The sequence below is a fragment of the Panicum virgatum genome, chromosome 1K, assembly GCF_016808335.1.
Source record: "Panicum virgatum strain AP13 chromosome 1K, P.virgatum_v5, whole genome shotgun sequence".
Lineage (NCBI taxonomy): Eukaryota > Viridiplantae > Streptophyta > Magnoliopsida > Poales > Poaceae > Panicum > Panicum virgatum.
This window is the reverse complement of record NC_053136.1, coordinates 5,469,556-5,493,709: the sequence shown is the minus strand read 5'-3', so window position 1 is coordinate 5,493,709 and position 24,154 is coordinate 5,469,556. Positions and strand designations below refer to the sequence as shown.

Below are 24,154 nucleotides of genomic sequence, written 5' to 3'. Positions count from 1 at the left end.
GGGGCTGCTCCTCACAATCTCGAGCAGCCTGGTCGCAATGTCGGCCAAGGACTCGGTGCTCTTCATCGGCGCTCGCTCCTCCCCAAGATTGGGAAAATTGCCACACAGGTGGCAATGCGTTTGTACTTTTTGACGGCTTCGAGCCGGTAACCCTTTGTAATCTTTATTTGCAAAGAGCAATGAAATCTCCTACTTCTTCGCGGAGAGGATGGCCGAGGGTGTAAAGGTGAGCATCAGCCCTGCAGAGGCTTAACCCTCCGAGGGTGTGACTCGGGTACTGACCGCGGTGGTCTTGGTTTGCCCGGCGGGGGCGCAATGATGCTCCGGGGAGCATTGTTAGAGGAGTCTAATCCAAGATCGGGGTTTGTCGCTAGAGAAGCAGTGAGGTGGCCACTCCGAGTTGCCTATGCAGATCATAGTCGCCTCGAGCACCATAGTGCCGCCGCTAGGCATGTCGCCGTCGTGCTGCTGAGGGTGTTCGAGCTGGCCTGCAGAGGGTTCTAATCCTCGAATGTGTGAAGTTTCCTCTGTGGGGGCGCATCAACGCACCCGCGGGTGTAGCCACCGAGGCCTTGGAGGAGTGTTTGCACTCGTCCAAGGGCTATAAACGTCGCTCTGCTTGGTTGCTTTACTGGGGAGGCTGCCCAGCTTCCTTTTCAGCCGGCATCGGCGTTCCTTTTAGCCGGCCTCGGCGTTTTTCGTGCTGGCGTAGTGACTTGGAGTCCCGTCGAACCATCTGGCAAGCGCGCGTTAAAAGTAGGGGTTTTGGCTAAACACGTGGAACTTCACAATCGACATTTGTCGATCCACTCGAGGGTGCGGCCTGAGCCGCGGTGTGCGAGGAGCCCCCGAGGCCTGGCCTGCGTGAAGGCGTTCAGGGGACCATCGACTTTTATTACGACCCTCGTCGCCCTTCCGCAGGGAGGAGGGGTGAAGCGCACCATGCTACCCATGCCCGGGCCGTGAGCTATGGCTGCTTCGGTGAGCTATTATCGGGTGGTTCAAGTGGACGTCCGTGCCCCATTCGATAAGGGTCGGCTCGTGGTCCGTGTACACGTCGCATAAAGCGCTCGCAAGGGTTCGCTAGGCGGGGCTCGGACCCATTTGATAGGGTCCGAGGGCTCGATGGGATCCCCCTGCTAGGCACCCTCGACTGGCCTTGAACACTGCGTAGGATGTCTCGAACTCCGCTTTCGAGGGTAGCTTGTACGGTACATCCATGCAGTCCCTGACTCTGGTGATCTGGGGCGCCTGTCGAACCCTCGATGGGCCAGGCTTCGAACCCCTGATCAGTAAGGCCTTGAAATCGATTTCCTTCGACGGTAAGGAATCCCCGGGGGGAATATTCCGTAATGGTTCGCTAAATGGCGCGGAGTCATCGGTTGCGTGCGCCAGTATCCTACTAGTCATGGGCTACGTGGCCCAGTACTCATAGCGCAGTGCGGGATGCGCCTTTTCAGGCGGCTGCCTCGGGTAGACGAAGAGGCGTGGGCGGCGGCTGACGGATGGAACAGTACTACAGTAGCGCCGCGCCCGTCAGTTACTGCGCCGTAATTATTGCCAAGTGCGCGCGTGGGGGACTCCGTGGTCGTAGGGCCCAGCTGTCGGTGACAGCAAAATCTGCCGCATTCAATGCGGTGGATTCAGGCTGCGGCGGCGAATCCGCCCGTCTTGATGAGTAAAAGCGGGAAAGGGGGGATTATTTGAGCTCACCTGGCCACTTTGCCTTCGTCTCCCCTGCCCTCTCCGCCTCCCCTGCATTCTGAGCCCAGAGCCGAGAGTGAGAGGAGGAAGAAGGAGAGAGCGAGAGCGCACCTTATCCCTTGTAGAGCTTGCTTCCTCGCGTTCCCCGGCAGTTCGAAGTGATGGCGGAAGTCCAGGAGCCGTTGCCGTGGGGGAGGTCCACCGCCACCGCGGCAGTCTTGGAGCAGCTGGTCGCCGACAGGCTGCTGCCGGTGAACATCAACTCGGAGCGTCCGGCGTGGATCCCCCCGCAGTCGGAGGAGACCGAGCCAAATCCCCCCGATGGCTACGTCGTGAGCCTCGTGAGGCTCCACGAGCGGGGATTCGGCATCCCCGTCGGCAGATTCATGCGAGCGCTGTGCAACTACTACGGAGTGGAGTTGCACAACTTCGGCCCCATCTCCATATCGCAGGCGGCGGTCTTCGTCGCCCTCTACGAGGGTTACCTGGGGATCGAGGCGTACTGGGATCTGTGGATCCATTTGTTCCGCGAAGAGCTCTACATCGAGAACGTGCAGGGCCAGCCAAAGAGGTTCGCCCGCGCCGGCGGTCTGATGCTCCACTTGTGCCCAACCCGGAAGAATTTGTACATCCCCAATAGGATGACGACGAACAACGCCGGGTGGACCCGAGAGTGGTTTTACCTGCGCAACTTCGGCAACTGGCTCCCGACGTTCACCAACAAGGTGCTCCGGGAGAGGTCGGAGAAATGGGACTGGGGGGTATCACCCTCACCGCATCAGGCCAGGCTCGAGGTGCTCATCGGCAGAGGGTGATTCCTCTCACGGAGAGGAGCCTGCCAATTTTCGACCTCACCCCCGAGGCCCCGTTCGCGGGCTCGAGGACGTCATATGTGCTGCTCCTCCGTGACGTCGCTGCCCGGAGGGTGAAGAATGCGGTGGCGGAGTTCCCCGACAACCCAAACGATCTCTGGGGGATCAAGATGCGCCCCGAGACGGGGTACCTTTCTGTGGTGAGTTCAAGTTTCAATTCGTTGTCAATTTGTGCTACTCCACTCCCCACTCCTTGATCCTGACTTGGTTACACCTCGAAGCCCCCGGTCCCGGAGGAACGCGAAGTCAACCGCCTGCACGGAGAGGCGATGAAGAAGCAGAAGGACGCGGCAGAGGAGGCCGCCGCCAGGAAGAGGAAGAGGAAGGAAAAGCACGAGAAGGCATGCAAGATTGCACACGCAGAGGGAAAGCCGCGGCCTGCCACGCCCGAGTCCACCGAGGAGGAGGACTCCTCGGACGCCGAGCTCAATTTCACGGACGACGACGAGGTGGCGACAGGCGCGGGTTCCCCGCCGGTCTATCGAGGGACTGGCGACGGGGATGTGCAAGTGATGGTGGGTGAGGCGAGGCTCACATCAGGGGCGTGGGTGGATCCGCCCCTCACGAGGACAGAGCGGAGGTCGCCCATGCCGGCGGCGGGACGAAGGTCGCCCACGCCAGCGACTGGTAGGAGGACACCCGCGCCCGATGTGTCGACGGGCGGCGGCGGGTCCGCGGCGAGTGCGGAGACGCCCGCGCAGACGGCCTCGAGGCGCCAGACCGGCCCAAGGGTGGCGCCCTCGGGCCAGTCATCGGGAGGCGTCAGCATGCCGTGGGCCCAGAGGAGCGGCTCGGGCAAGCGCAGCATGAGCTCCCGGTCAGGGTAAGTGATCTTGATTTTATCCTTCGCATTCATTTAATCGACTCTCCAGTCCTGCTGACTTCAGCATTTCTTCCCCGACTACCCAGCTCCGGGGCCATTGCCAGGGATGCGGCCCAGCTTGTGCCGACCAAGGCCCTCAAGACCGGGGCGCACGCAACGCCGCACATGGCGCTGCAGCTGCAACCTCTGCCCATAGTGGACATAGTGGCGGAGGCCGCGAAGCTCCAAGGGGCGATGGCCCGAGGGGCTTAGAAGGCCCAACAGGCTCGAGCGCCGGAGAGTGGGGGCGACGCCGGCTAGAGTGGCATTGTAACAGCCGCTCAGGCTGACTCCGAGGAGGAGATCGGCCCGGGCGGCGCAAATGACGCCACCCGGCAGGACATCGAAATCGAGGCCGGTCGGGGCAACGCACATAGCGCCGCCCAGCCGGTTGCAGGGGAAGGAGCTGGTGGGTGCGCGCAGGAGTGCCCCGCCAGCCAAATAGAGGTGGAGACCCTCGTCCTCGAGCCCCCGAGGGCTGGAGTCGAGAGTGTCATGGAGGAGTCGGTGCCAAGGGTGCCGGCAGTGGAGGAAACCTGCGTTCCGGAGCCTGCAAGGGCCGGGGACGAAGGTGTTGTTGCAGCGGCGATGGTGCGAATGGCGCCGGAGAACGAGGTGCTGGTAGTGCAGCTGCCAGAAAGCAGCGAGGAGTTCGGGGACTCGAGGGACATCAACCCCGCTGCTATGGCCAGCGCCACCGACCGGATTGCCGAGTTTGCGTCAGCCTCCGAGGAGGTACTTAGCGCGGGGACGTCCGAGGGGCCCCGTCATGGGGCGATTATCCAATCCGGGGTCCCCTTGGAATTTCTCCGCAGCGAGCAGGAGGAGGAAGCCGTCTGGAAGGCGCAGTTCGAGGTCGGCTCCCAGATTCAGGACCACCTCGACCGCTCCTTGGAACTCCATAGAACGACGGATTTCCATATCAACAACGTAAGCGCCTTTCCCCTGGGAATTGCTCGTGTTTGGTTTTGCTTTCGTATACTTTACTCACGCTCTTCCACTTGTAGCGGCTGAGGGACATTTCGCGCAAAAAGAGCGCCGAGCTGACCCGGATATACTCCCAAATGCGCTGGCTTGGGCAGTACAATGCCGATTTGATGCTCCAGAATATCGACGCCAACACCCAGTTGACCAGTCTGGGAGCACGCCAGCACATGCTAGAGGAGGAGCTGGCGCGGACCGTCAGCGAGCACGACGCCCAGAGGGCCGCGGCGGAGCAAAAGGCCCAAGAAGCCGAGGCGCAGACTACCGAGCTGCAGCGAGCTAGGACGGTGCTCGAGCAGAAGGAGGCCGAGCTCCAAGGCAATGAGGCCGAGCTCCAGCGCGAGAAGGCGACCGTCGCTACGCTGACCGGGACCCTCGAGGAGAAGAGCAAAGCCCTCGAGGAGAAGGAAACGGCAGTGCATGACGCCGAGACCGCTCTAAAGGAGAAGGACGACTCCCTGTCCGCGCACCAGGACGCTGCACGGATCCAGCAGGAAGAGGCGCAAAGGTCAATCGTGGGTAAGTACTCGAGATTTCGCTGTTGTTTGATTCTAATTTATAGCAGCTTATCTTGGTTCCTCTGATCAGAGTTGAGGCAGAAAGTGGCGGACGAGGATGCGGCGAAGGAGGCTGTCAACACCGCGCTCATGGCGGCGCAGGCTGAATACGCTGAACCGGAGCGGACCGCTGTGAGCGTGTGCCAGGAGCTCAAGAGGGACGACGCCGTGTCTGGTAGCTCGGTGATCAGCCGCCTGCGAGCGCTAGGTGGCTGGATCGCCGAGCACGCCAAGAGCACCTTCCGCCTCGGTGTCCTACGAGCCCTTGCCGTGGCCTCGACGCACTACATTATGGACCTCCAGAGGGTGTCGTCGGGGTACATTGTCCCTACCAATGCCAGCCCGGACACTGCGTCGGCCATCATGAACGACGCCGACGCCACTATCGAGGGGTTCGCCACCATCCTGGTCAGGAAGCTTGAAGCTGACATCCCCCCATAGCTGAATTCGATGCTGTTGAAGATCCGCAAGGGGGGGATGATAACCGGTAGAAGGTCTGGGCCTCGGAGCCCATGTAAATAAGTTAGTATTTTTATCGTAATCGTACTTTTGGATTAAGAAATCCGTTATTGTAAATTGACAGTGTGGCCCATCAAGGCCTTGTGCGTTCGAGCCTTCACTTTTTTCCTACTTAACTTCCATGTTCTCATACGCGTCTTAGATAGCTTTCAGCGAGGAAGTTCGCGTTCACAAATGACTTAGGCGTAGGGAGTTGAGTGGGGATGCCGTATCCCGGAGGCGTAGGCGGTCCCGTGGCTCGGCCAATCCCTTTCCTTAGCCGTTTGCACCTTGCGTCTAGCTTTCTAAGTATACGAGAAACTTAGATACAGAAATTTTTCGAAAAAACGTTGGCGATTTTTGGGGACGTTCGGGGGTTCCCCCCGTAGTAGCCCTCGAGGGAGGTTTGGCTTTGCCAAGGGTAAAGCCAGGAATACCTCAGTGTTCGTGCGCATCCGAGCCCCCGAGGGTCTAGAAACTTCCCAAAAAAATAAATAAGTAAAGCATACTCCTTTATTGTTTCGGGAAATCTCAAATACGAGTACAAAACGATGTACAAATAGCTTGGAATTCTAAGGATAGGAGCGATGTAGCTGCTGTATGTTCCAAGCATTGGTGAAGACTTCGCTGTTTTCATTCGCCAGCTTGTATGTGCCGGACTTGAGCACCTCGGCAATGATGTATGAGCCTTCCCACGGTGGTGAAAGTTTGCGGCGTCCCCTGTTGTCCTGTCGAAGCCTCAGCACCAGGTCACCCTTGTTGAGGTCTCGGCGTCGAACCCTCTGCGCTTGGTATCTTCGCAGGGACTGCTGATAACGCGCAGAGTGTAGGAGTGCCACATCTTGAGCCTTGTCCACTTGATCTAGCGAGTCCTCGCGGGCTTGCTGGTTCTGCTGTTCTAGATAGGCCTTGAGCCTCGGAGACCCATACTCCAAGTCTGTGGGGAGCATGGCCTCGGCGCCATAGACGAGGAAGAACGAGGTAAAGCCCGTGGCTCTGCTTGGGGTCGTCCTCAGGCTCCAGATAACCGAGGGCAGCTCCGTGAGCCACCTCCGGCCAAACTTGTTCAGGGTGTTGAAGATCCTTGACTTGAGGCCTTGAAGGATCATGCCATTGGCACGTTCCACTTGCCCATTCGTCTGTGGGTGCGCCACAGCCGACCAGTCCACGTGTATGTGGTAGCTGTCGCAAAATGCCAAGAATTTTTTGCCCGTGAACTGGGTGCCGTTGTCGGTGATGATCGAATTCAGGACCCCGAACCTGAAGACAATGTCAGTAAAGAACAGAACAACCTGCTCGGATCTAATCCTGCCGATGGGTCGAGCCTCGATCCACTTGGAGAATTTGTCGATTGCCACCAACAAGTGGAATACCTCCTTGATGAATCCAGCCGCCAGAAGTTTCTGCAGCTCCTCGCCGATCGCCCGGCGCTTGAGCTCGTCGAAGCGTCGCAGGCGCTGCTTCACCGGCTTGGAGTTGGGTCGGATGTCAAGGGAGTGCTCGGCGACCTCCTTCGGTATACCGGGCATGTCCGAGGGGCTCCACGCAAAGATATCTGCATTGGCGCGGAGAAAGTCGACGAGCACCACTTCCTATTTGCTGTCGAGGGTGGCACTGACCTGCAACGCCTTGCCGTCGGGGTGATTCGGGTTGAGGGGCACCTTCTTGATACCTTCGGCGGGTTCGAAGCTGCCCGTGTACCAGTGCGTGGAGTCCAAGGCCTCGCTTGCCATCTTGTCGAGGGTGGCTGCGAGGCCCTCGTCCTCCGCGTGCTCGACGCACTCAACGTCGCACTCGTAGGCATGCTCGAATGAGGAGCCGACAGTGATGACACCCTTTGGATCTGGCATCTTCAACTTGAGGTAGGTGTAGCTGGGGATGGCCATGAACTTGGCGTAGCAGGGACGGCCAAGGATGGCGTGGTAGGCTCCCCAAAACCCCACCACCTCGAAGGGGAGCACTTCCTTGCGGAAGTTGGCTGCCGTGCCGAAGCAGACGGGTAGGTCGGTCTGGCCGAGGGGTTGGACTCGCTTCCCCGGCGCCACGCCATGCAATGGCGACTTGCTGGGGCAGAGCTTGTCCAGTCTGATCCCCATGAGCTCCAAGGTGTGGGCATACATGATGTTGAGGCTGCTGCCTCCATCCATGAGCACCTTGGAGAAACGGGTGTTGCCAATGATGGGGTCGACAAAAAGTGGGTAGCGTCCCAGGTGCGGGACGTAGTTGGGGTGGTCCTCGCGGCCGAAGGAAATGGTGTTCTCCAACCAGTCGAGGTAGGATGGCGTGGCCTTGGTGATGGAGAATACTTCCCGGCGCTCACGTTTGCGCTGCCGAGAGGTCATGTTCGTCGTTGGCCCCCCGAAGATGAAGAAGGCATTCTCCACCGAGGAGAACTCGTCGTCTCCACCTTTGTCGCCAGCATCCTTCTTCTTGTCCTCATCGCGATGCGCGACGCGGTTGTAGTACTTTCGGAGCATCTCGCACTGCTCTAGAGGGTGTGGTTGACCGAGCCCTTGTGGTATGGGCACGGCTTCTTAAGCATGTCGTCGAACAGGCCGCCACCACCTCGAGGGGTCCTCAAGGTCCTTTGCAGTCTGGGGCGGTGACAAAGGCCTCGTCGGAGTCCTCTGCCTGTCCCAGTCCGTGCTGGTTCGGTGGGGCTGGCTTCTTTCCTTTCTTCCCTTGCTTTTGCTTCTTGGCGAGGGCGTTGGTCTTGGCGCTGCCGCCCTCTGCGGGCGCATCTTCCTTGCGCTTATTCGCCTTGTCGTCAAAGATGGCACCAACTGCCTCCTCGCCGGCGGCATAGTTGGTGGCGGCATCGAACAGCTCGTTGGTACTGGCGGGACGGCTTCGTGCAAGCTCGTGCACCAGGTTCCTGCACGTCATGCCTTCGAGGAAAGCGTTGATGACCTCGACATGGGTGACGCTGGGGAGCTCGGTGCATTGCTTGGAGAAGCGCCGCACGTAGTCGCGCAGGGACTCAGTGGGCTTCTGCCGACACCCTTTGAGATCCCAGGAGTTCCCAGGGTGCACGTAAGTGCCCTGGAAGTTGCCCACGAAAATCTTGACTAGGTCGGCCCAGTCGTGGATCTGGTCTGCGGGCAAGTCCTCGAGCCACGTTCGCGTGGCGTCAGCGAGGTGAAAGGGGAGGTTGCGGATGATGACCGCGTCTTCCGTCGCACCGCCCAGCTGGCATGCTAGGTGGTAGTCATTGAGCCAGACCGCAGGATCGGTCTCGCCCGAGTATTTGACGAGGGTGGTGGGCTGTCGAAAGCGCAGGGGAAAGGGAGCAGTATGAATCTCCCGGCTGAACACACGGGTGCCCGGAGGCTCCGGTGACTCGCCCCTGTCCTGTTTGGGGTCGAAGCGGCCACCCCGTCGAGGGGTGTACTTCCTACCATTGATGATGTTGCGGGCGTCGCCGTCGCCGGCGTGTCCGCGCATGTCGTGGAGTCGCTCCCTCGCGGGAGTCCTTCCGATGCGGTCGTGCACCGTGGGTGCCTTCGCCCCGTCTGCTGCGGCTGCCTTGCCCTTTGCTCCTGGGGGGAGGGCACCGAGGCCTCGCGGCCCTGGTGTGCTGCACCTCCGGTCTTCGGGACTGTCGAGCGCATGTGAGACGCAGAGCTCTCGGTCTGCTGCACAGCAGCCTACTCGATGAGCACCTGTGCCTCGTAGCGTAGATTGCGACACGAAGTCGTAGATGGCTTAGGCTTCGCTTGGAGTAGGTAGGCCACAGCGACGAGTTTCTCGCTGGCCGTCTTCAGTTTCCGGTGGTATGTCGACGTTGTTAGCTAGGATACGTTCCCAGGCGACGCGCCCCGCCACCCGGGCCTGCGTGCCATGCGCGGTGCCCTGCTGCTCGAGCGCAGTGCACAGCTCCTGCGTCTGCCGGTGCTGCTCGTCGAGCCTAGCTTGAAGCTCCTTGAGTTGCGCCAGCTGCGCCTGCCGTGCCGCCGAGCTTGACGATGAAGAAGGGGTCGCGACAGGCACCACTGGTTGGTTTGCCTGCGCGTCTGCCCCTCTGTTCCCGTCATTGTCCGGAGCATCGCCGATTCGCCCGTCCGCGAGCTGGACCATGAAGCACTCCCGAGTGGGATAGTAATCCCCCTCGCTAGAGTCCTCGGAGCAAGTGAGGCAGTGAGCCGCCGCGAGCAGGAACGAGCGAAAAGCGCCGAAGTCTTGGACCCCGGAGTAGTCCTCGGCCTCCTCGGCCGTGAAGTTGTCCATGAAGAAGTTGATGTCGTCGGCGATCGAGCCCGCCATCTCGGGGTAAGAGTCGTCAGGAGATGACGCGATGAGGTTGCGGATCGAGAGGAGGTGATGACCCGGCAGATCCTCGTACTCGGTGAAGTTGGTGCTGGATGAAGAGGCATAGGTGGCAGCGTTGCGTATCCCGAATGGAAAGGGCGACAGCGTAGTCGCGCCCTCCCTGGGAGGCACAGGGGCTGCAGTCGATGATGGTGCTGACGCAAATGGCGCCGGGGCACGTGATGACGAAGTGGTGGCTCCGTCGGCCGCGACGCTGCGCTATGACATGCCAACCTCAACCCACGCGGGGGAGTTGAGGCGTGCCGCCCTGCGCCGCTCCATGCGCGCTTGTCACGAGCGCTGGCCCGAGCGCCTATTGCGCCAGGCTGGTGAAGTTGGAGTGTCGGGGTTGCGTCTGGGCGAGAGGAGCTCCATGAGGTAACCATTACCGGTTGCCCTGAATTCAAGACTCCCGAACCAAATCACGTATCCCGCTAGGTGCGGATCCGAGGTGCCCATGGGAAATGGGTTGGATCTGCTCGCCATCCTTGGAGATCAAATGGGAACAAAAGAGAAATGACACGCAGCGGCCCCTACCTGGCGCGCCAACTGTCTGTGTCCTGACCCGGGGGTCGGGCACCAACTAGTGATGATGCTGCGTGTTCCTCGTCCCAGATGGTTGATGCAAGAGGCAACACAGTCACGCACAAGTTTATTCTGGTTCCGGCCGCGGGGCCGTACGTCCAGCAAAGGGTTGTGCGAGAGCATTGTACTGTCTTGCACCGGGGGTGCCTGTAGTAGGGGGTACAAGCGAGGCGAGAGAGGGAGGGAAGCTCCCAGGTCTCTGCTAGAGGAGGAGTTGATTGAGGCGAGTGCCAATATTGTGTTCTGGGGAGCAGGTGTGCGTGTTCTGCGAGTTACGTGCGTGTGAATCCTCCGGTCCCCTAAGATAAAGCCTGCCTCCTCCTTTTATAGATGCAAGGAGGGGCGGTGTACATGCTCAGGAGGTCGTCGTCTTCTCCCCGAATTGCGGGGGCGCAGTGGTCGAGTACTGTGGGAAGTACACCATTTGGTATGGCGCCTGGCGTGGCAGTCGTCCTGGGTGTCGTCCTTGGGCTTGCGGAGATCGCGCCGGTGTCCTTGTTGCTCAGCGGGCGGCATGGTCGTTACTGTAGGGGGTACCGTCCCCCAGGCGTGACGTGGCGACATTCTGAGGTCTTGCAGGCCAGGGTCTTGTCCTGGTCAAGGTCGGTATGAAGGAGGTATGAGAAGGAAAAGTTCGAGGGCTCCGCGGAAGGAAAAGTTTGAAGGAGGTATGAGAAGTTGGCAGTATAGTGGTTGGAGCAGTGCCGAGCACGTCTTGCACTGCATCGCAGGTTCCCACAGTGTCGACACAGCATCCGGGATGGCGGAGCAGTGACCGGAGTTGGCGGACGAGACTCCGATCGCAGCCACTGTGGGGAATGACGGCCTGACGTTGTCTGACCCGGGCGCTGTGGAGGAGTGATTGGCGTTTAATGCCTCCGTACGGCGGGCGGGTGAGCGAAGGGTCATTTGTCCTTTCCGTCGAGGGGTGGCCTCGAGCGAGGCGGAGATGATCCGCTCCCCCGAGGATAGGCTCGCTACCCTCGAGCGAGGCGGAGACGCGGAGCGCGGTCGAGGGTCTCGTCAGTGAGCCCTCGAGCGAGGCGGAGATCGCCCCGCGGGTTCGAGGGAGGTGCGGATGGGCCGCACTGTATACGTGGGCCGCGTATTGGGCTTCTTTGAGTCCTTTCCTTTCTTCCAGATTGGAAGGAGGCTGTAGGCCTTCGTGGGCCCGGTTGTCCAGCATGTGTTCGTGTTTTTAGGGCTATTTTAGTCCCCTGGTTAAGGTGCCCCTAATCATGGTACCCGACACTATTGTTGAAAAAAAGGAAAACTAAAAATCACTAGCAGGACATTCGGATCATGGGAAACAAATGAGAGAAAAAAATTCTCCGGTGGTGCCCACGACACACGGCAGTGCACGTGGTCGTACTCCAGCCTGTCCTGCGTGTGCTGCTGGTCCGCTACCACGCTTTAGTCTTTACCATCTGTTTGTGTTGGAATTTAAAAATATTCGGACGGGCTGCGGACACACGAGAAAAGAAGAAACTGTGAAAGACAACGGCGGCTCGTAGTTTATGGGCCTACTGTTGAGCCGTTAATGGATTAAAGATATGTATGATAACTATCTTATGCAAGATAAATAGGTGCCTCATGTTTTCCCATTCGTTCTATTATTATTACTCATGTCCCTCTAAAAAAAACTCCTTTTTTGAACATACTCCTGCTGCTTTTCCCGTATGCAAATCCCAAAAAAAAAATCTTGAGAAAAAAAAAGATGCACTTCGATTTCTTCTTAAATAGAGTTGTTTCTTGAAACTTAATCTATATTTTTCCTGTTCCAAACATACCGTAAAGCGTGTATGACTTTTATATTCTTCCACATGTCAATAAAATTTATCTAGTGCATTTATCTCCAAGGTAAGTTTCCAAACCAACGTCTAAGATATGTAATCTCCAGAGAAAAAGTCAATGAAAGATAACAGTGCTATAACATGATGGGGCGTGGGCGCGCTTGGGAATCAACGTCTAAGCCACGTGATTTTCAATAATAAGATACACGATTTACATGCAAGAACAATGTAAGACCTTGATACTCGAAGGAGTAAATGCATTCGAGAAGAGAAAAAGAAGCCTATTAGGATTGCAATGATCTCCTAAAAATTGTGCTACCACAGCATCTGAAAAAGTCTTCCTGACTATTCAGATGGTCCCATTAAACTCTTACTACCTCTAATTCCAACTTTTTTCTTGCCTTGATGTCAACCTTCATATAAGTCTTCCATATTTGTGTAACGAACATGGCACCATTTATGCCATTTCGAGTGATTTTGGTGATCGAATGACAACACAACACTTGGACTAATATGATTGTTAAGATGATCATTCTCAGGCTTTTAGGTTCAAGTGATGACAAAGAGAAAGAGAAAATAGGCGTAGCAAGGCCCGAAGGACAGCCCCTACGGGGGTTCCGCTACCCGGTTAGCGGACGGGGGTCGAGGGGGAGCCGCCCCTCGCGGGTCTCAGGGCAGCGCCCTGAAAGCTCTTCGGTCAGTAGCACCGGAAGAACCGACGCCATGGGCATCGGAGCATCCGATGGTAGTCGGAAGAACCGACGCCATGATACTTTGGTGCAGAAGGGAGTCGAAGCCAAGTCAGCCTATAAGCACCGGTTGAACCGACGGGTCAAAATGGGGCATCGGTGCATTGGCCGTCCTTTGTACCAGAGGCGATGTCAGTGCCCAGAAGAAGTGTCTTCAGCACCGGTTCAACCGATAGGGCATCGGTGCATACCTCCGGTGTAATGACGTCAGCGTCCAGGAGAAGATTCCTTCAGCACCGGTTGAACCGGTGAGGCATCGGTGCAAAGTATCGGTTCAACCGGTGGTCTCTGCGTCAGCCGTCAGGAGTCCAACGGCTACTTCGTGTTATGAGTGACCGGATGAACCGACGCTACCCCGCCAAGAGGCATCGATTTTTCCGGTGGTACGCAGATTTTCAGCTAACCGTTGGAGCAACGGCTACAAGACTTGGTGGCCTATATATACGCCTCACCCCGGCCATTTGAAGTTTGCTGGAGTTACTGGACATCCCACACACACCCAAGAACATCTCCAAGCCATACAAAAGCATCAAGATCATATCCTTAGCCCTTAGCACACTTTGAGAGTGTTGTGTAAAGGATTAGCTCTTAGTGAGTGAGTTTGCAAGGCTTAGAGCCTTTGTGCTGTGGTTCATTAGTGAACCAAAACAAGAGCTTGGTGCGCCGGCACCTTGGAGCGTGGAGCTCGCCGGCAACGTCATCGACCCTCCGACTTGGTGTGGAGCGGCGACGACACCTTTGTGCGGGGGACGTGGAGACCCCCATCCTTTGTGGAGAAGCTCCTTAGTGGAACCCGGGGCCAAGGTGACCGTGATTGTGTTCACGGAAGAGACTTGGTGGCCGAGTAGCAATACTCTTAGTGAGTGCTACAACAACGTGGATGTAGGTGTGCCTTTGTGGCTAACCGAACCACGGGATAAACACCCGCGTCAAGAGTTTGCTATCTCCTATCCCGCTCTTTAAGCTTCCGCATTTCATTCTAGTAATTTGTATGCCTTTACTTTCATAGAATAGTTTCTTTGTAGGAAAGGCTATAGGTTGCTAAACTCTTTTGGGATAGGGGTTTTACACTAGAACAACCTAGTTGCACATCTAGATAGCTTGTTTTAGTTTAAGCTTTGTGCAAACTAGTTGGAGCCATAGGTCTAAGTTTTTATTAGTGCCTAATTCACCCCCTCCCCCTCTTAGGCTAGAGCACCCGATCACTTTCAATTTGACATTTTTGGGAGATGTACACATTGATGCAACACTGCAACCCTACACTTCCGTCATTTCTATGTATATCCTTCTCTCGCTCTTGCACGCATACTTGCACTTGTCGTCACCAGATCAAGCCCTTATTCTATTTGGAGGGGAATGTGATACGACACAGATTATTAAAATCTAGATATTAGTTATAAATTATAAAAAAATATGAATTATTGATATAAATAGAGGGGTATTTGGATCCTTGAATAAGTAGCTAGAGGGAAATAGTATAGAATTTACAAGAATCGGGTAGCTGTTTGGATTGGATACACATTCATTGTTTTTGTGAGTAAAGAGAAATTTTATTGATCACTCATCGAAATGTTACAATCATATAAACTGCTAAGCGGCCGCGCCACATGGTAACATTCATACTTGACTTTTATAATCCCTAACCAATCCAAACACCCTGAAGCTATTTTCACCGTTCTAAAAATTTGTAAGATTGAAGAAATATCGGACCACCTACCGGCGGCTAGTATACGCGGCTGCAGCGTAGACCAAAACCGAGAGGACAGCTAATCAGCGAATCCGGAAAAAACAGCCAACCCAACCGTTCCAATACCAGGTTACCAACCTTCTAGACGCTGTTTTTTTTCTTAGCATTAGGATTAGGCAACTTCTTGACTGATTCGACTCTTCCCCTGGTCATCTCCGCCGGCGCAGCTCAACAGGGGGGGCACGACCCACGACCACACCACCACCTCCCTCCCCCACCTCCTCTTCTCGAGTCAAACCGCCCCCGCCCCCTTCCACCTTCGCAAGGCGACCAGCAGCCCAGCAGGGCCCCAGCTTTTCCGTGTTCTACTTCTTTCCCCGCTCTCGCCTTCCACGCGCCAACAAATCTCGAGGCAGGCAGGGGAGCCGGGGGCGGCGTTCGTTTCGTCTTGCTTGCTTGGGTTTCTCTCGGTGCGGCCGGCCGGCGATTTTGGCGAGGTTCGTTTCGGGCGGCAGGTAGAGGCGTTTCTTGGCGGTTGGTGAGATGGACAGCCACGCCGCCGGGTCGAGCTCCGGCGGATCCGGGGACGGCGGCGCGGCGCCCAGGAGGAACTCCAGGAAGCCCAAGTGTGAGATCTCCTTCCACAATATGATCTTGCTGATTTATATTATCTCTAGTTTTAGGATTCAAACAAGGATATCATCCCTGTTTTCCTTTTCATTTTCACTGGGTTTAGAACCTTTTCTTTTGAGTATTTTCGGGCTGGTTATCATCTATAAGTTGGTAGTGATCAAGGTGAACTTTGTGACTTGTGAGGTTTAATTTCTCTCGAATACTGAAATCTGATGTTCAATCATACTGTATTTGACTGTTTTCTCTCTCTTTGAGATGATATAGTCGAAGAACTTAGTCCATGCTTTTGACTAGTTATTAATACTACCGGTAGAGATCAGAACTGGGGTTCTGACTTCCGAGTCATCGATAAAATTCTGAATCTTTTAAATGGCGTGCCTGCTTTTCATATATTCATATTAAGCTTTGCTGGTATTAAGGACTAGTCCTTCCGTGCAAACAGACTCCAAGTTTACGCAGCAGGAGCTCCCAGCTTGCAAGCCAATTCTTACTCCAAAATGGGTAGGTTTAATAGTACAAAATTCCCTTGACGTCAGCTTTCCTGCATCATATCTTACAAATGGTTGTGCTTAATTTCTTACGTTGTACAGGTTATTTCAGTATTTGTTCTTGTTGGTGTGATTTTTGTCCCAATTGGTGTTGCTTCGCTGCGAGCTTCAAGACAAGTATGCCTCATACCCTATCTGCTTGGTTAGTTGGTTTGATAATGAGTTCGGTCATTTTGTTTATGTTGGTTGTTTTCTTTGCTGCAGGTTGTCGAGATTGTTGATCGGTATGATGACGCATGTGTTCCCACTAATGTGACTGACAAGCTTGCTTACATCCGGGACAAAACTATACCAAAAACCTGCACAAGGAGCCTGACGGTAAATGGATTATCTGCATGTCTTCTTCTATAACCTTAAATTTTGGGAATGGAAAAACAATAATAGCAAGGACATTGACTAGTGACATATTGTGTGACATGTTAGTTCAAAAATATGCATCTTGGCTTAAAACCCAAATGAATCCTTGGCTTAAATATTTGAATACATGGTCTTCAGATTACAAAGGAAATGAAGCGGCCAATATTTGTTTATTATCAGCTGGATAACTTCTACCAGAATCATAGGAGGTATGCATCCTCTCTCTCTCTCTCTCTCTCTCTCTCTCTCTCTCTCTCTCTAGTCTTCTTGCACTTTAAGATGTTTTTACTCTGCTTAACTGTCACATCCATCACATTAAGGTATGTCAAGAGTCGCAATGATGAACAGCTAAGAGATAAAAGTAAGGCGGGGAAAACTGACAATTGCGATCCTGAGGCCACAGTAGATGGAAAGCCAATCGTGCCTTGTGGTCTTATTGCATGGAGCCTGTTCAATGATACATATACCCTTCGCCGTAACAATGAAAACTTGACAGTGGACAAGAAAGACATATCTTGGAAGAGTGACAGAGAGCACAAATTTGGGAGTGATGTCTTCCCAACAAACTTCCAGAAAGGACCTCTTCAAGGTGGAAAAATACTTAATTCAACTATGCCGGTATGTATGTGGCCCTTGCTTTTTATACCATCAAATAACTACATATTTGGTGGGCCGTGGGCACCTCAGAGGAAAATTGCGCTTGTAGTATAGGTAGTTATTGAATTTAAGATAAAATGGCCCCCACTGAATTTGATAAAATGGCCCCAATGAATTTTATCTTAGATTGATTGAGATAAGCTCGTTTGATAGTTCAGGATAAATTTTGCCACTGAATTCACTGACCTGCTTTTCTATTGAGCAGTTGAGTGAGCAAGAGGACCTTATCGTTTGGATGCGAACTGCAGCACTTCCTACATTCAGAAAGCTGTATGGTAGGATACATGTTGATCTCAAGGTAAACGACACCATTACAGTCCATTTGGAGAACAATTACAACACCTATAGCTTTGGTGGCAAGAAGAAGTTGGTGCTTTCTACCACAACCTGGCTTGGTGGAAAGAACGATTTTCTTGGCCTAGCATATCTGACTGTTGGTGGACTCTGCTTCTTCTTGGCATTTGCATTCACCTTGCTCTACTTAATTAAACCAAGGTTAGTGACTTTTTAGGTCACACGGATTGCAATTATATCAAGATGTATGCAAAACTGATTTTCTTCTGGTCACCTGCAGGAAATTGGGAGATAACAATTACTTGTCATGGAACAGGCCCCCTGTAGGCCGCTGATACACTTTGAAAATTAAATGTTACACAGGCAGCGAGAACAATTCAGCTTATGGTTCAAATGTATCATGTACTACATAGAAATATTATTTGTGAGAATTGGTGTAGAATACATACAAGGTAGGCCATGTACGAGTGATAGCTTTGGATCAAATTGTGGACAGATTGTACATTACATTGAAACGAAATACCTTTCTGTTCTCCAAATTGTATACTTGGAGTCAGAAGTGAGTGTCGGTTTTGATTTTCAAAACTGCTGTGAAATTCCATTTATATGGTTTGCATCTTCCATTCTAGTCACCACTTGTGGATGTTGATAAAAATACCCATCATGCAAGTACAGTGTTCCTAAGGTCTAAGGATATTATGTAAATCAAACAAAATGGATGCATTTTTCTTCGTAAATAAAGGACTGCATCTAACCTGCATGACTAAACTATGACAGATTAACTTAAGCTCTTCAGAAATCAGACGTGATCAGTATAAGGCTTGTCAGGCTGCTACAACTATAAACTTCTGCTGCTTCTACATCCGTTTTTTTCTTTTTCATGCCACTCTTAGCAAGTAATTGCTGAGATACTGGCCCTCAGGGTATGCAGGGTCAATGGGATGATCACAAGCTGCCCCAGCTTGGCGTAAGATTGTCACCTTTTTGCCGGCCATTGATGCAGCACCCTAATACGAAAGAACATTAGAAGAGGAAGTTTCTGAACAGTTAAATACGTGGGCAAATTAACAGAAAATTATCAACGGGAGCACCTACTTTTTTTAATCATCTCACAACTAAATCAAATGTCGGGAGAACTACAGCATAAATAAGAGAATGATTCAACATGCTGGAAAGCAGTAAAAAGCCTTACAGGGCCTTGTACGCTCCAGGGGACAGGATGTGTGTTGAGTAGTTGTCCAAGATGGGTAAGGTCAAATACCTGAATGGTTTTAAGGAACATGCCACTTTGAGTCATAGCTCCAGAACAAGAACATGTCATGAGTAATCCCCCTGGCTTCACTACTTGCATCGCAAGAGCATTCAAGCTTCTATACATACCGGATGCACTTTGTAGCACCTATAAATACAAGAGGTGGTCATCAACAAGTCAATGAAAGGGGGCGTGCTAAGAGGCAAAAAATTCACGAACAGTTACACATACAGCATGCTTCAGTTTTTGCATTGAAAGATGAAAATATATATATCCCAATTCAAGTCAAACAAGATATACAAGTCGACCCAGTGGTGTGTTTATGCGTACCTTCTTTTGAGGTGCCAGCTTTGGGGGGTCAAGGATTACCAAGTCCCACAGTTCATTTTTCGAGATAGCTCCTTTCATGAATGCAGTTGCATCTCCTTTTACAAATGAGATCCTTCCAGGATTTAACTCATTGAGAATTATATTCTCATTGGCAAGGTCTAGTGCTGATCCCGATGAATCGATGCCTGAAAATGGTTACAGTGGTTGAAATACTTTGCACTATAAAACCAGAAAAAATTATAAACTTATAATAAAGATTAGATTTAGTGTGAAATCACCAAGTTAATGATGTTATTCCATCAAAATCCAATGCGCGTAACTTGAAAACCACATAAACAGATGACTAAAAATATAAAAGGCTCATTAGATTACAGTATTTTACCAATGACATTATCAGCACCACCCTTGGCTGCATGTAGAGCAAAACCACCACTGTAGCAGAAAATGTCAAGGACCCTTTGGTCCTTTGAGAGCAATGATACAAAATGGCGGTTTTCCCGTTGATCTGCATAAAATCCTGTCTTCTGACCCTCTAATGAGACTATGTATACAATGCCATTCTCCATGACCTGTAAAAATAACAATGGGATACTATTACAACCATTGATGATAAATCACATGTTAGATTTGACACAAACTATCAAAACCAATGGATACTGAACCATAAACTTGTCTGAGTCAACAGGTCCACCTTCACAGTTGAGCGTGAAGAAGCATACTCATTTTGTTCTGATATATCCAATCCTTCCTCTTTCAAAATATCTGCTGATGGCCTCCACTTTATATGGTTGATGCCATTAACTTTGCTAACAAGAAACTGGATTTCTTCCCTATATTTCTCAACCCAAGCAGCAGATGAAGCAATCACGGCAACGTCAGCAAAGATATCCACTATTAGACCAGACAATCTGCAGTTCAAAAATAGCAAGTAAAAATTTTAGATGAATTTCCAAGAAAACTGCAAGTCAAGAACTAGATAAAGCATCTAAATATAGTAAAAGTAACTTCTTTTTGCTGCTGATCACCATTCAGTGCTCTAGCGGGAGTATTCAAGGCACACCAAAAACAATCTATTGTTCATCTAAGGATTTTTATCTTAGGATATTTATTGCACAAGGTTACCCTACAACATTAAAAAAAAACTGTGTTGAACAAATAGTATTACTTTTGATGATTCAAACATGGTCCCAACTTCCATTGGTAAATGAGCATATACCTGTCTCCTTCACTGTTGATAAGGCGATAAGCATTTGTGTTAGCTGAAGGGAGACCCAAACTTCGCCGCAAATCCACAGCAGATGAAATCCTTGCTTTGAGCAGTCTTTCCATATTAAGTGCACAAGTGGGATCTCTGAAAGGAACAAAGGTAAGTAACACAACCGCTTGAGGTGCTAAAATGTCAGCGGTTAAAAAAAAGTTGGTACCACTGACTGTCACCTTCTTGCCTCTTCTTCCAGCTGCATCAGCCTAACACAAAACATGGACACAGAGTTATAGAGACCCCATCCAATAGATTTCTCTGTCCCATCAGCTACCAGAACAATATCACCGGATTTTGGAGGAGGTCGACCGATTATTCTATCAACGGCACCACTATACACCATTGGGCTCCCATCACCGAATATTTGGGTCTTGCCCTTCTTTAATACTACTTTTGCCAAACCTATAAAACATGTTTAAAAGTCAGTATTTACTTGAATTTAACCGATAAATGCTTCAGTCTACTATCCATAACTTAATTGAAACGTGAGAGTTGATTACCAATCAAACAAAATCAGATATGCAAGATTTCACAGTACACTAATTCCAAGATAAGCACTGACTTCCTATCTTCGCAGAATACAATTCCACCTTATGGTGAATCATCGCTCAAAGGATTTAAAAAAAATTATTGTCAACATTTAGGTGTCTGTTGATCTCATCATCTCACAATGTTGTCACAAACAAGAAAATGCTTAGCAATGCATATGAAGCTGTGGGAGCATTAAAGTATAGCGCTAAATGTTTAGAGAAAGGGATGGATTTCAAGAATTGTTAATTTTGATTTGATGGGAAGCAGCAGCACCAATGGCAGTTCTCACAGATGCAAACTTTTTTTATCAGCATAAACCTCACTATAAATAAACTTAGCACTATTCTAAAGCTACAATTAGGCACCTCACTACACATAAACCTAGCACTATTCTGAAGCTACAGTAAGGTAGCTCGCACACAACTTGGCTGCCATGTTAACATGGCAAGCCATGCACGTTTAGGCTGGGCATTTCAGCAAACAGGAAGCCATCGCCATGGCTACTGCGCTCGACGGCCCACCGTGCCGTCTTCGTCTCGTCATGGTGTGCCACAGAATGAGACAGAGGGAGCAAAGCAGCGGCGCAGAGCGACTAACGGCTCGGGGCACCGCAGGAGCACGAGACGGATGCCCACAACCGTTCGACAGAGTGCCACAGAAAAAGGGGACGAGACCTTTGCGCTCGGCGGCGAGCTTTTCCAGGCTGGACGAAGCGGAGCAAGCAGCGGCGACGGTGGCGGCGTCGTAGGCTGTGGAGGAGGCGCGCAGCGCCAGGCGCGCCCGGACGAGCGCGGGCACCGACGCCGGCGCCGTGCCGCCGCAAGCGCGAAGGCCCAGCATGGCCGGCTTGAGTTTCCGCTGCCCGGTGCCCAGATACTTGCGGATGGATATCTTCCTCGCTGTTACTGCCACGTGGGCCCTTTTTCTGGCCCCACCCATGACATGTCGTGTTACCGAGATTTTGGATGGTTTCCTACTGCTTCTTTTTAATCCTCTTTCTTTTTTAAAAAAAACTACTCACTTTAATTAACGATCTAAATTTGTCTTGATCTAACAAAAATCTAGAGGATTCACGATTCAGGCTTGATGCAAAAGAAACTCGCCTCGTCATTTCCTAAGGCCCCCTGTTGGAACTGAAAATGTTGGTAGTGTTTTTCATGAAGCTTCCAGCGAAATTCTTTGTTTGGTCCACTTGGAGCATATGAATTCGGCAAAATCGATTGAAAAATGGTGCAGCTTCTACGTGGATCCCTGTGTCAAAATTGTGTAGGGTCCCATTGCAGTTGTAGATCACTCTGAAATCTGAACGAAGTGCTCATCTTGATAACACGACGATCCTGGTCGTTGGCCATTGGCCTCCGGATTGAAGCTAATTACATACATCAGCGATGAACACTCGCTCGTTCAGCCAGCCATTTTCTCTGGGGCTGGCTGCATCTGATTTTCCACACCGTCGTAGCAGCAGGAATTTCAATAATGTTCGTCAGGGCAAGAGCATTTCGATTTCCAAAATGCTCTCCCTTTCCTCCCGGACATTTCACCTGGCCGTGGCAGGCTCCGCTTCCTCCTTGGTGACATCCCCGGCGAGCCACTCCCGCGCGGCGGCGAGGTCCGGGAGCACCGGCGCGCCGGCCCGCCGCCAGCTCTCCGCCTCGGCGGTCCCGAACCGGTCCAGCAGCAGCGCGTGCATCCCGAGGCTCCGCGCGGGGGCGTAGTCCTTGCGCAGGCTGTCGCCGATGTGCAGCGCCTCCGCCGGCGCCACGCCCCCCGCCGCCTCCAGCGCCGCCTCGTAGATCCTCGGGTCGGGCTTCTCGACGCCGGCGATGCCCGAGAACACCCCGAAGTCCCACTCCGAGCCCTTCAGAGCAAACGGTTGGTTGTCAGAGCTCCAGAACACGGCGAAAATGGCAGAGGCGAGCATGGGGCATGGCACGGCATGGCTGACCTGGTGCAGCCCGAGCGCCGGCAGGACGACGTCCCTGTACCGGCTCTCGGCGTTGCTGACCACGCCGACGACGAGCCCGCTGCCGCGCAGCCACCGCAGGAAGCGCCGCGCGTCCGGGAACACCGTGTAGGGCGCCGACGAGCCGAACGTGGCGTAGATGCGCCGGAATATCCTCTCGAACGTGTCGTCGTCGTAGTCGTAGCCGGCCTGCGTCGATCACACCGCGCCCTCCACAGGATCAGCGACCCTGCTCGAAGAAATTCCATGGCCGCAGCCATCACTTCGCAGATCGGGCGGCCTGCCTTACCATGGCGAAGGAGTCCCGGACGCACATCTTCCACCACTCGGCGTTGGGCATGGCGGCGGCGTGGCCGAAGCACGGGTGCCGCCGGCTCATCTCGGCGTAGGCGAGCTTGAAGCCCTGGTGCACGCGCGCGTAGTCCGGGCACAGCATCCCGGCGGACTTGGCCGCCATGCAGTAGTAGTCGCCGAGCTGGCCCCTGTAGGCGATCAGGGTGCCCGTCACGTCCACGGTGACCAGCCGCAGCTTCGACAGCAGCGACGGCGACATGCTTGGTGGACTGTGAAGATGATGGCCGGGATGCATATATTGCTTCAGCCAAGTTGGATTTGGATCTGAATGCTCATCATCAAATTAATGCGCTCTGTCACCTGATTACACAAGGAGAAGAAATGAAGAACATGACATGATCATAAGCTGCCAAATTCATTGTTGCCAAAAAGTTAAGATAGGGGGGGGGGGGGGAGAAAAAAATCGAAGATCGGCGCCGTATTCTACAAGTGGCACAATCAAACCCTGAACTCAAGAACCAATCAGCCAAATTTGAGTACCAAACCAAATTGCATTGAGAGTGGAATACCAGGAGCCGACATTTGGCAGGGAAAGCATAATGAAATCGTAGAACTCTTAGCTGAAGCTATAGCAGCAGGTGCCTTGAGCTGCAGAACAAAATGGGGGCAAGGAAGAAGCTACTACTACCTCTATGAAAGCAACCCCGGAATCCCCGACATCGAATTTGAGCATCCGGGGAAGGAAGAGGAAACTTCTCTTGAAGCAATCCAAGCAAGGATGACCAAAACCACGCTACTTCCAACTTCTTTTGCACTGTGCTGGTGTTTCTCAAGGAAAGGGAAGCGAAGGAAAGAAGTCTAGGTATACTATGCCCCCATCTCCTTGCTCAACAAGAAAAGAGAAAATGAAGAGTATGCCATTAGGCAACCTCCTGCATTGAAGAGCCTAATAACATTGTAGAAAACCGTTTTAAAAAAATCACACCTGAAAGAGAGAAAAGGCGTAGGGAGAAACTTGTGTAGGCTCCAAGGTGGTGCCGGCAGCCTGCTGCATAAAGAACACAAGCAAAGAGCACAGAGGGGCAGAACAAGGCACCATAGAGAGAAGATACCCTGCTGCATAAAGAACACAAGCAAGGGGGCAGAACAAGGCACCATAGAGAGAAGATTCCGGCCCCTAGCACGAGGCCTTGGAACGGAGAAGAAACAAGCCAATCACCTGAATTGCAGCAGTCCAGCACACAGAAAAATGTCCTGTGGTTTGGTTCCAGGCTGAGAGTTCAAGGCATCCAGGTCCCAACTATAGAAAGGTGCCAAGGAATCCAAGACACATTTGTCTATTAAAACAATAAGGAACTGGTAGGAAACCTAATTATGAATTGTTTCTCTCCCTATCTAAATTCCAGGTACTGTATTCATCATGGAGTTGTACAAC

The 24,154-nt window shown here is 52.6% G+C and overlaps 3 protein-coding genes across 8 annotated transcripts; 1 reads left to right on the top strand and 2 right to left on the bottom strand.

Moving 5' to 3' along the window:
- Positions 1 to 14,762: 14,762 nt before the first annotated feature.
- Positions 14,763 to 17,706, top strand: LOC120666710 (ALA-interacting subunit 3-like). The gene is made up of 8 exons (XM_039946658.1): positions 14,763 to 15,227; positions 15,675 to 15,733; positions 15,823 to 15,897; positions 15,985 to 16,098; positions 16,276 to 16,346; positions 16,458 to 16,755; positions 17,000 to 17,289; positions 17,369 to 17,706. The coding sequence occupies exons 1-8, from the start codon at positions 15,143 to 15,145 to the stop codon at positions 17,421 to 17,423; spliced, it is 1,047 nt and encodes a 348-aa protein (XP_039802592.1). The 5' UTR covers positions 14,763 to 15,142; the 3' UTR covers positions 17,424 to 17,706.
- LOC120666522 (ribosomal RNA large subunit methyltransferase I-like) lies at positions 16,959 to 21,416 on the bottom strand. Of its 4 annotated transcripts, XR_005671825.1 has the most exons (9): positions 21,137 to 21,416; positions 20,108 to 20,333; positions 19,887 to 20,021; positions 19,362 to 19,578; positions 19,053 to 19,239; positions 18,671 to 18,855; positions 18,350 to 18,487; positions 17,844 to 18,095; positions 16,959 to 17,362 (listed from the first exon to the last, which is right to left on the bottom strand). XR_005671825.1 is itself a non-coding variant. In XM_039946552.1 (8 exons), exons 1-8 carry the CDS (start codon positions 21,399 to 21,401, stop codon positions 17,327 to 17,329), a joined length of 1,389 nt encoding a protein of 462 aa, XP_039802486.1. In that variant the 5' UTR covers positions 21,402 to 21,416; the 3' UTR covers positions 16,959 to 17,326. The 4 variants fall into 4 exon arrangements, 2 of the variants coding, with proteins under 2 accessions (XP_039802486.1, XP_039802386.1); XM_039946552.1 differs by lacking the exon at positions 17,844 to 18,095; XR_005671781.1 differs by having other exon boundaries at positions 17,025 to 17,362; positions 17,844 to 18,487.
- Positions 21,417 to 21,718: 302 nt separating this feature from the next.
- Positions 21,719 to 24,023, bottom strand: LOC120666850 (haloacid dehalogenase-like hydrolase domain-containing protein 3). 3 transcript variants are annotated; one of them, XM_039946868.1, is made up of 4 exons: positions 23,289 to 24,023; positions 22,715 to 23,079; positions 22,408 to 22,614; positions 21,719 to 22,320 (listed from the first exon to the last, which is right to left on the bottom strand). In XM_039946868.1, the coding sequence occupies exons 2-4, from the start codon at positions 23,012 to 23,014 to the stop codon at positions 22,000 to 22,002; spliced, it is 828 nt and encodes a 275-aa protein (XP_039802802.1). In that variant the 5' UTR covers positions 23,015 to 23,079; positions 23,289 to 24,023; the 3' UTR covers positions 21,719 to 21,999. The 3 variants fall into 3 exon arrangements, with proteins under 3 accessions (XP_039802802.1, XP_039802862.1, XP_039802923.1); XM_039946928.1 differs by having other exon boundaries at positions 23,408 to 24,023; XM_039946989.1 differs by having other exon boundaries at positions 23,705 to 24,023.
- Between the last annotated feature and the right edge of the window lie 131 nt (positions 24,024 to 24,154).

Bases quoted from the DNA above. Each gene is read 5' to 3' on its own strand.
- LOC120666710 (XM_039946658.1), top strand. From the start codon at position 15,143: ATGGACAGCCACGCCGCCGGGTCGAGCTCCGGCGGATCCGGGGACGGC. The intron at 15,898-15,984 runs GTATGCCTCATA...TCTTTGCTGCAG, and splicing joins CGCTGCGAGCTTCAAGACAA to GTTGTCGAGATTGTTGATCG. The intron at 17,290-17,368 runs GTTAGTGACTTT...GGTCACCTGCAG, and splicing joins CTCTACTTAATTAAACCAAG to GAAATTGGGAGATAACAATT.
- LOC120666522 (XM_039946452.1), bottom strand. From the start codon at position 21,401: ATGGGTGGGGCCAGAAAAAGGGCCCACGTGGCAGTAACAGCGAGGAAG. The intron at 18,488-18,670 runs GTACGCATAAAC...TTGTATTTATAG, and splicing joins AGCTGGCACCTCAAAAGAAG to GTGCTACAAAGTGCATCCGG. The intron at 18,096-18,349 runs GTATTTGACCTT...CTTTCGTATTAG, and splicing joins TGTTCCTTAAAACCATTCAG to GGTGCTGCATCAATGGCCGG.
- LOC120666850 (XM_039946868.1), bottom strand. From the start codon at position 23,014: ATGCATCCCGGCCATCATCTTCACAGTCCACCAAGCATGTCGCCGTCG. The intron at 22,615-22,714 runs GTAAGGCAGGCC...TGATCGACGCAG, and splicing joins TCCGGGACTCCTTCGCCATG to GCCGGCTACGACTACGACGA. The intron at 22,321-22,407 runs GTCAGCCATGCC...TTTGCTCTGAAG, and splicing joins CGGCGCTCGGGCTGCACCAG to GGCTCGGAGTGGGACTTCGG.